The following is a 10,852-nucleotide window of genomic DNA, read 5'->3' on the forward strand; positions in this document are numbered from 1 at the left end:
AGAGAGAGAGAGAGATGCAGAGTGTGTGCAGAGCAGGGGAATACGAGGAACAGTATTAAGAACCGCTGCTTTAGAACATTGGTTTTGAAACGTGTGAATCCATTAGAATCGTTAGAAAACAGAATCGCGATTCATATATGAATAGATTTTTACGTGCCCCTCTAGTTTTCTCTTCCTCTTCTCTAAAGCAGCGCAGCATGGCCCCGCCCCCTTTGCTGCCTTTTCCCGAGGGCGGGGTTTATCTGGGTTTGTGATGTCACGAACCCGGGAAGTAACTCGTTGTAGTCACTACCAGCCGTTTTTGTAGGCATTAAACTGACAGAATCTTAAAAGACGATATCTCCGTTTGCATTGATCTTTCAGCTTCGTAACTTTGCAGATATTGTTTATGCTCAAAAAGCAACATTACACACTAACTAATGTTAAAAAAGTGAAATCGCAATCAACCACCCCTTTAAAACTGCTTTTGTGCTGCAGGGTCACATACATAACCTAATATGAAAAAAATAATAATAAGAAGAATTGCACCACTGTTCAAAAGATTGTGGTCAATAAATACTTTCATTTAGAAGGATGCAATAAATTGATCAAAAGTGACATTTATCATGTAAAATATTGATAAAAAAATCCTGAACCCCAGTTTCCATGAAAATAATAAGCAGCACAACTGTTGCGCTGTTTAACACTGATAATGATCAGAAATGCAAATCAGCATATCAGAATGATTTCTGAAGGATCATGGAACGCTGAAGACTGTCGCATTACAGTTCTTTTAAAATGCAATAAGAAATACAATATTTCGAAATATTATTGCTTTTACTGTATTTATGGTCAAACTAACGCAGTCTTGGTGAGTATGACCCCAAACTTTTGAACAGTTCTCAATAATAACTATAAATAGTCTTTAGTCTGTAAAACTGACTAGTATTGATCTGATGAGGAAACTGCAATTTAGTTGCTGAATCATTATTGATTCCTAATGAATAATTAATCCCCTGAAACACCCATTTACATCTGAGCTAAAAGGGAAAATAAATTACAGCTATACATACATATATACTTTTGCATGTATGTGACCCTGGAGCACAAAAGCAGTCTTAAGTCGCTGGGGTATATTTGTAGCAATAGCCAACAATACATTGTATGGGTCAAAATTATACATTTTTCTTTTAGGCCAAAAATCATTAGGGTATTATGTAAAGATCATGTTCCATGAAGATATTTTGTAAATTTCCTACCGTAAATATATCAAAACTTAATTTTTGATTAGTAATATGCATTGCTAAGAACTTCATTTGGACAACTTTAAAGATGATTTTCTCAATATTTTGATTTTTTTGCACCCTCAGATTCCAGATTTTCAAATATTGTCCGATCCTAACAAACCATACATCAATGGAGAGCTTATTTATTCAGCTTTCAGATGATGCATAAATCTCATTTGACCCTTATGACTGGTTTTGTGCTCCAGGGACACATATTAGTTGGCATAAATATGAGACATTCTTTCCCTATATAAAATGTTGCTCAAATTTGTCAGTGTTTATTTGAGTATACTGATAAATAAACCGTTTTAGAGTGAATGTAATCAATAAACCGATGTCCATCAGGTAGTGAAGTTGCATTGGCAGTGAAAAAGCATGGTGCATTTAATCTGTCTTTGAGTGTAACGTGTGGTAATGAAGTTTTGAGCCCTCGGGGCTGTGGGATGGAGCGCACACTCAGGGGTTTTAATGCACAAGGAAAGATGAAGCCGGAACGCAACAGCAATTCATCAGCCACTTCATCAACAACAGCAATCCATGCATGAAGATGCATGATGATGATGGTTTATTTTCAGATGCAACATTGAAGAAAAGTTTATGACTTTTATCCAGGATGCTTTGAAATGAAACTGGAAATGTTATCTTCTGTAGTGCAGAATTAGAGTGAGTGTGAAGCTCTCTGCAGCCACACCTAAAATCCTGCGCTACTGCATCATCATCATCATCATCATCATCTGCACACCGGTGTGAACTTCTCATCAACAACAACCCTTTCAGCTTTCAATACATTTCACCCTAAGTGCTCATCCTTGTCTTGGATCCATTAAATCTACTTTTGGAGCTGTTGAAGTTGTGAGCGAGATGAATGGAGGTTCTGCTGCATTGCAGGCTCTGGTTCTGAATGTCTGCGCTGCAGTGCTGTAAATCATGACATGCATGCCCACACGCTGAGTTATTAATAAACACAGTATTTCACTGCATTTCTGGTATTTATATGCTTTTCACAAGTTCTATCATGCATTGAAAAACCTGTAAATACCTGATATGACCTTTAAAATAACTGATGTAAACCAATGCAGTCAGGATGATTCACTCATATTGAATATAAAAATATAATTTAAATATCATTACAATTATAATCGAAATATTAACTTTATAATAATATGTAATATTGTAAGGACATATTTGTTTCCTGACAAAACATTTTACATCATATATTATGCAGCAATTTTCAAACAATCTAAAGCATATGAAATATTTGTCTTAACCACAACTTGTTTAAATTTACTGTAAGTTGATAAAAATGCTCTTCCCATAGATATGCTTCTTTATGCCACAGCATAAATCACACTGTCATGAACGACAGTGCAAAAAAGTATTTCTATGCTTTTCATAATTATCAGATAAGATCTGTCTTACACTGTAAACTGAATTTTTGTAGCTATTAAACATATTTTAGAATAATAATTGAAAAAAATATTATATTGTGTATAACATTTAATGCATATGCAAAATGTGGATTTCTATGATGCTCATACTTTTATTTATACGCTTTTTTTGTCATTTTTTTTCAATCAAATTCAAGATCTATCTTACACTGCAAATTGAACTTATGCAAAACGTATTTTATTGCAGTATTTGTCTTAACCGAGTAGTTTTGTTTCACTAGAATTAAAAATGTTATGTAGCGATGACTTTGGAACTATTGCACTTTATGTAGTTATTTGAGATGTAAATCTGTAAATCAGTGTAAAAACATAACTCGGCCCAGGCTGGTCTCTGGTCTTAGCTGGTTTAATATGGTGTCCCAGTGTGACCCTGCAGCACAGAAGCAGTCTTAAGTCGCTGGGGTATATTTGTAGCAATAGCCAACAATACATTGTATGGGTCAAAATTATACATTTTTATTTTATGCCAAAAATCATTAGGATATTAAGTAAAGATCATGTTCCATGAAGATATTTTGTAAATTTCCTACCGTAAATATATCAAAACTTAATTTTTGATTAGTAATATGCATTGCTAAGAACTTCATTTGGACAACTTTAAAGATGATTTTCTCAATATTTAGATTTTTTTGCACCCTCAGATTCCAGATTTTCAAATATTGTCCTATCCTAACAAACCATACATCAATGGAAAGATTATTTATCCAGGTGATGTATAAATCTCAATTTTAAAAAACTGACCCTCATGACTGGTTTTGTGCTCCAGGGTCACATGTATGTAAGTGTTAACAGAACAGCTGGAAAGTGCTAGCCAAAAGAGTTTGTTTTAAATGATGAAACCTGAGGTGTTTCATACCTGCGTGGACTGAAGCGACGCCTGGAGCTCCTGCAGCTCCTCCTCATGCACCTTCCTGAGGAAGGCGATCTCATCCAGCAGCGACTCCACCTTCTTCTCCAGCTCCAGGCGCGTCAGCGTGGCGTCGTCCACGTCCTTGCGGTATCCCTTCAGGCTGCTCTCTGCCTCCTCCCTCTGCCGGCTCTCCTCCTCCAGCTTGTCCTTGAGGCGCTCCAGAGCCTCGTTCATCTGCACGCAGTCCAGGTGCATCTGGCTCTTCTCGTGCGTCAGCTCCTCGACGCGCGCGCGCAGCTCGCGGATCTCCTGCTCGTAGAGATCGTGCAGACGCGACGGCTCGCTGTGACGCTGGCGCAGCAGCGCGACCTCCGCCTCCAGGACTTTGTTGTGCTGCTCGAGGTTGTGCACCTTCTCGATGAACGTCACGAAGCGGTCGTTTAGGCCCTGCAGCTGCTCCTTCTCGTTGGTGCGGATGATCTTCAGCTCGTTGGTGACGGCGGTGGTCTGCGTCAGGTCCACGGTGTCTGGCATGGGCTGGAAGCCGCGTTTGGTCCGGTAACTTGAGGATATGATCATTGGGGATAGAGAGCCGTAGGTGCGGTGCTGATGCTGCTGCTGATGCTGAGCTCCGGAGCGGTAACTCGCCGTCGGGACGCGCCGCGGCGCATCTCCAAAAATCTTCCTGTAGGAGCTGCTCGTGTACATATCGCCGGAATAGCTGATGCTGAAACGCTGGCGATCACAGACCGAGTGAGTGAAGTAAGTGTGTGGATGTGGGAAGACAGAGAAAGAGAAAGAGAAAGAGAAAGAGAGTGCCAGTCGGGATGGCGCGCAGGCGTCTTTTATAGCCAGAAACCGCGAGCATCATCTGACGCATGGGCGGTGGTGAAGGGGCAAGCCTGCAACCCTGAGCAAAAAGACAGAGTCCCAGGAGAGAGCTCACTCATTCATTGCCTCGATCTGCTTTTGTGGCCACTCATCCCTTCTGGATAGAGATTGTCATCTACAAAAGCGAGGATAAATAAAAAGGTCAAAGACGTGCAAATGCATGAAAAACTACATTTGGGTTCCTCAGAGGAAAGTTCCTTCGATCACTATAGAGGCTGTCAGGGGTACGTAAACTAAGGTTTTGAGGCACTTGAAAATGCATATCAGTAGCACGATTTATTTTTTTTATTTTTTTGTATTTTGCGTGCTATTACGCAGAAAGTGACTTTGGCGTGCATATAATACGCAGTTTTGCGTGCATATGACACGCACTTTGTTAGCCTGCATATGATATGCATTTTGGCGTACATAGCCTATAATACGCACCTCACACTCCTAAACCTAACCATTGCATACCATAAGCACGCCAAAGTCAATTTCTGCGTATAAATAGTACGTCAGATAGAAACAGAAAATCGTGCCACTGAAACGCACTTTCATGAGATCGGGCATCCATTTTTGAGGCATCCAGAAGATTCGGGGGAACCAAAGTATTCCATTTAGTGTAGCTGAAATGGTTACTTTATCATTTATCATAATAATGATCTTTGTTATATTCATTGTTAATCTCCAAAGAAATGATAAATAGATTGTATTAAAGCAATAGGGTGCAGAAGCATCAGGCAGAAGTGTGACGCATCAGGCTGGGTTTGTGTGTGTGTGTGTGTGGGACTGAAGCATGTTGCAGTGGGAGGAGGAGTGTCTGTAATGCGGGTGGCAGCCTGTGCCTCTGCAGTGTCTGAATACTGAATGAGACACAGAGCTCTCACCCTGATGACCCTCCTTGATGCAGAATCCCCTGCAGACTCCAAATCAGCTGACATTCTGCATTCCCCCCACACACACTGTGCATCTAAAAAGGCTTACGGAGGACGATACGGTGCATGTCACAAACTGATGAGCGCTGTAGAAGCCGGTGTTCTGTATGAAGCACTTTTTCCTGATGAGTCAGCAGTATCGGTGTGTCACACCACATGCTTGAGACGAGGCCTGGAGCAGAGACACACCTCAGGACGCCTTTAGCATGATCAGAGACGTGCTGCAGGTCCTGCTCTCTTCACTCAGAGTTTCTGAGGCCCATCGTTCACTCTAATAGAGATAGAGAGAGAGAGAGAGAGAGAGAGAGAGAGAGAGAGAGACACGGTGAAGACCTGAGAACACGCATTTCCTCTGTTTGAGGTTGACAGGCTCTAGACCACTGCAGACAAACAGAAACCAGCCCAGCATGGAACATACAGAAATAGAGAAAACTAGACTGAAGTTTCAGGGCTGGACCAATAGATAGACAGACAGACAGACAGATAGATAGATAGATAGATAGATAGATAGATAGATAGATAGATAGATAGATAGATAGATAGATAGATAGGATAGATAGATAGATAGATAAAATCAATATACAATATAAATATATAAAATCAAAGGAAATAAATTATTTACATAAATATTTTAAGAATAAAGAAAAGTTTGTACAGCAATACACAATAAAGCACTATATAAATGCCTCATTGATTCATTCATATTTTGATTTGAATGGAAACTGATTTTAAATTTGGCAATGCAACAAAATTATAAAATTCTTGTTATGTATATTTATGTGTGTGTGTGTGGGTCTGTAAAGTAATATATAAAATATACAATTATATTCTAATATATTTTATATATTTTTCCAATATTGTAAATGTTATATGTAGATAATTTAGATAAAATCTATTCAATAAAATCTATTTTAGTACCATTAAGTTTTTTTGTGACATATTAAAATGTAAATTAAGCACCAGTTTTTAATATTGATTTACAAAACTAACTAAATAAAAAGAAAAAAATAGATATAATGTAGATAGATAGACTTTGCATCAACCCTACTGTCAGTATTTCTATAAATCATCCACTAGAGGGAGTTATAGACTCATGAACTCATCTGCAGCTTAAATGTGGCTTTTTTTTAGCAAATAAATGCAGCTTATTTCATTATTCTGCAAATGTCAACGACACATATCTCATTCTATTTATTGTGGCATTATGATGCAGTATATTGATACAGGAGATTATTTACTTTGTTACAATTTATGTTACAAAATATGATCTCCATAAATTTAATGGATATTTCTGTATATGTCTAGAACTAGAACTAATTGTATATGTAAATTGTTTGGTATTATGTGAAACCCCATCCCACTATATGTATAAGCACACACACACACACACACAGACACACACACACACACACACACACACACACACACACACACACGACCATCACTCACAAGCCCTCCTTACTGTGTTGAGACTGAAATAGAGACTTTGTGTTCAGGGAGGGAATTCCTTGTGCAAATCCTCTTAAAGTTTAAAACATAGGAGAAATACAAATACTCTTTATGGATAGACTATTGTAGAACAAGCTTTGAAGAAAGTAAAAGACAATAAAAAAAGTTATTGCAATCTAACACTTTAAAGCCATTCTGCCTCGTGCTAAATTCATACTTGAACCTCATATCTCACAAAACCTGTCAAAAACATTCAACTCCAAATCAAGAGAGAATTATTAGACTTATTTATGTATGCATCAAGCACTAGCTCTAATTATTGTATTGTAAGTAAATAAGTAATAAATAAATACGTTCAATTATGTCATTCTAAAAATTGTTATATACATACATCTATAATAATCACACATTATGGAATAATTTGTTACACTGCTTAAATTTATGCTGATTTAAATTAAAATATTTAATTTTGATTTAATAAAAGTCTCCTCTTGTCTCCTTTCGTCTCGTCTCCTCTCCTCTCGTTTCGTCTCGTCTTGTCTCCTCTCCCCTCGTCTCCTCTCGTCTCCTCTCGTCTTGTCTCCTCTCGTCTCCTCTCATCTCGTCTCGTCTCGTTTCGTTTAGTCTCGTCTCGTCTCGTCTCGTCTCCTCTCGTTTCGACTTGTCTCGTCTCCTCTCGTTTCGACTTGTCTCGTCTCCTCTCGTCTTGTCTCCTCTCATCTCGTGTCCTCTCCTCTCGTGTCCTCCTCTCCTCTCCTCTTGTTTCATTTCGTCTCGTCTCGTCTCCTCTACTCTCGTCTCGTCTCCTTTTGTCTCCTCTCGTCTCCTCTCGTTTCGTCTTGTCTCCTCTCGTTTCATCTTGTTTCCTCTCGTCTCGTCTCCTCTCCTCTCGTCTCGTCTCCTCTCCTCTGGTCTCCTCTTGTCTCATCTCCTCTACTCTCGTCTCCTTTTGTCTCCTCTCGTCTCCTCTCGTTTCGTCTTGTCTCCTCTCGTTTCATCTTGTTTCCTCTCGTCTCGTCTCCTCTCCTCTTGTCTCCTCTCCTCTGGTCTCCTCTTGTCTCATCTCCTCTCCTCTCGTCTCATCTCCTCTCCTCTTGTCTCATCTCCTCTCCTCTCGTCTCCTCTCCTCTCCTCTTGTCTCCTCTCCTCTTGTCTCCTCTCCTCTCGTCTCCTCTCGTCTCATCTTCTCTCCTCTTGTCTCGTGTCCTCTCCTCTCGTCTCCTCTTATCTCCTCTCCTCTCATCTCCTCTCCTCTCGTTTCGTCTCCTTTTGTCTCCTCTCGTGTCCTCCTCCTCGTCTCCTCTCCTCTCGTGTCCTCTCCACTCGTCTCGTCTCATCTCCTCTCGTGTCCTCTCCTCTCGTCTCATCTACTCTCCTCTCATCTCCTCTCGTCTCGTGTCCTCTCCTCTCATGTCCTCCTCCTCTCATCTCATCTCATCTCCTCTCCTCTCCTCTTGTCTCCTCTCGTGTCCTCCTCCCCTTGTCTCCTCTCCTCTCGTGTCCTCTCCTCTTGTCTCGTCTCCTCTCGTCTTGTCTCTGTCCTCTCGTCTCATCTCCTCTCCTCTCGTCTTGTGTCCTCCTCCTCTCATCTCGTCTCCTCTCCTCTCCTTTCATCTCGTCTCTGTCCTCTCGTCTTGTCTCCTCTTGTCTTGTCTCTGTCCTTTCGTCTCGTCTCCTCTCGTGTCCTCTCCTTTCCTCTCGTCTCGTCTCCTCTCCTCTCGTGTCCTCTCCTTTCCTCTCATCTCCTCTCGTGTCCTCTCGTCTCGTCTCCTCTCCTTCCGTCTCATCTCTGTCCTCTTGTCTCCTCTCCTCTCGTGTCCTCTCCTCTCGTGTCCTCTCCTCTCCTCTCCTCCCCATATGTGAAAATCTGGAATCTGAGGGTGCAAAAAAAATCTAAATACTGAGAAAATCGCCTTTAAAGTTGTTCAAATGAAGTTCTTAGCAATGTATATTACTAATCAAAATGTATGTTTTGATATACTGTATTTACAGTAGGAAATTGACAAAATATATTAATTAAACATGATCTTTACTTAATATCCTAATGATTTTTGTATAAAAGAAAAATATATTATTCTGACCCATGCAATGTATTGTTGGCTATTGCTAGAAATATACCCCAGCGATTTAAGACTGCTTTTGTGCTCCAGGGACACATATAATCTAATCAGCAAATCAGCATATTAGAATGATTTCTGAAGATCATGTGACACTGAAGACTGGAGTAATGATGCTGAAAATACAGCTGCGCATCACAGAAATAAATTACAGCTTAACAGATATTAATATAGAAAACATTTTACACTGTAATAATATTTCATAATATTACTGTTTAAATTTATTTGTTTTGAACAAATAAATCAAATAAATGCAGCCCTGCTGAGCATAAGAGACTTTTTTCAAAAACATTAAAAAAAATATGACAGACGTCAATAATAGACGATAGATGACTAAAATATGATTAAAAAATATATTATGTATGCAAATGTATAAATGTCTTTAAATGCAAGATATTTAAAGTGTACCTGAAGTATACTTGCAATAGTTCCACTTTAGCACAATCAAACATACTTCAGTATATCTTTAGTGACTTCGGCACTACTTTCTCACAATTAAAATGCATTATGTACAGACTTTAAGTATACCAGTTTAGTATACTAAAAGTACACTTGCAGTGTTTTGTATTAAGCACATAAATATGAAAATGTATTGTATGTATTTGTTTGCATTCCAGTCGCAAGAAAGATTAAAGATTAAATAACAGATGCTTCAGCAAATTGTCATCCTTTACTCACCTTCATGTTGTTCTGAAGCTGAATGCATTTCTTTATTCTGTTAAACACAAACAAATGAAAGTCAATAGAGTCCAATATCTCCATTTCTGCAGAAGAAAGCAGGTCATTAAGGTTTGGAACAACATGAAGGGGAGTACATGATGACAGTTTTTAGTTTTGGGTGAACGATCCCTTTAATAAAAGACTAATAATGCTCTGGAGATTATATTGAATGAAAACACAGAATAAATTAAATGAACTGAGCTGAAAAATAAATTAAACTGCTTTAGTTGAAACTGAAGGTGTAATTATAGCTTGTTTCCTAATTTGAGAATATTGTCACATGAACACTATTTTTTTTTTGTTCATTACTTTAAAGTTGCTTTGAAACATCTATATCATCTGTATTGTACAAAGTGCTATATATATGTGATCCTGGAGCACAAAACCAGTCATAAGTACTGTATATATTTGTAATAGCCAAAAATGCAAATACAGTCAAAATTATCCACTTTTCTTTTATGCCAGAAATCATTAGGACATTAAATAAAGATCATGTTCCATGAAGATATTTTGTAAATTTCCTACCGTAAATATATCAAAACTTAATTTTTGATTAGTAATATGCATTGCTAAGAACTTCATTTGGACAACATTAAAGATGATTTTCTCAATATTTAGATTTTTTTGCACCCTCAGATTCCAAATTTTCAAATATTGTCCTATCCTAACAAACCATACATCAATGGAAAGATTATTTATTCAGCTTTCAGATGATTTATAAACCTCAATTTCGAAAAATTGACCCTTATGACTGGTTTTGTGCTCCAGGGTCACAAACACTTAAATTCCATTAATAAAAAAGAAGAAATTTCAACAAGAAATGTACATCTCACACAACTAAAAGCTGACCGAAAGTGCTCATGAAACAAGCAAAGACGGCCGAATCCAGGTCACGTATTTCTGGACCTGCATGACTTTAATTGAAATGAATATGAATCAAACCCACAAACAATACATTTCTTTCAGACAGTGAACAGAAACACACCCTCTACATTTTTTGTTTTATTTTATTTTATTCTATTTTAAGTCCATTCCTTTTAACCACATATTTAGCAGTCAACATCAAAGTAGCCCAATTCTTAAAAAGTAACAGCATAGAAATGGCTGTAAAACAGACATAAACCTATTTCGTTTAGCTTACAGAGGCAGTGCATGTTGAAGGACGAGTGTGTGTGTGCGAGGGTGAGTAAGTGTG

General features: G+C 38.5%; 1 protein-coding gene across 1 annotated transcript in view; it reads right to left on the reverse strand.

The window, feature by feature from the left end:
* LOC107670379 (low molecular weight neuronal intermediate filament-like) overlaps positions 1-4,421 on the reverse strand; it is a gene marked incomplete at its 5' end in the record, with an annotated part of 9,214 nt that extends 4,793 nt beyond the window's left edge. Inside the window, one exon of the mRNA XM_016462959.1 lies at positions 3,570-4,421. Coding sequence (XP_016318445.1) covers positions 3,570-4,421 — 852 coding nt within the window. The remainder of the gene's footprint in view (positions 1-3,569) is intronic.
* Between the last annotated feature and the right edge of the window lie 6,431 nt (positions 4,422-10,852).

The sequence above is a fragment of the Sinocyclocheilus anshuiensis genome, unplaced genomic scaffold, assembly GCF_001515605.1.
Source record: "Sinocyclocheilus anshuiensis isolate Anshui unplaced genomic scaffold, SAMN03320099.WGS_v1.1 scaffold1021, whole genome shotgun sequence".
Taxonomy (NCBI): Eukaryota; Metazoa; Chordata; class Actinopteri; order Cypriniformes; family Cyprinidae; genus Sinocyclocheilus; species Sinocyclocheilus anshuiensis.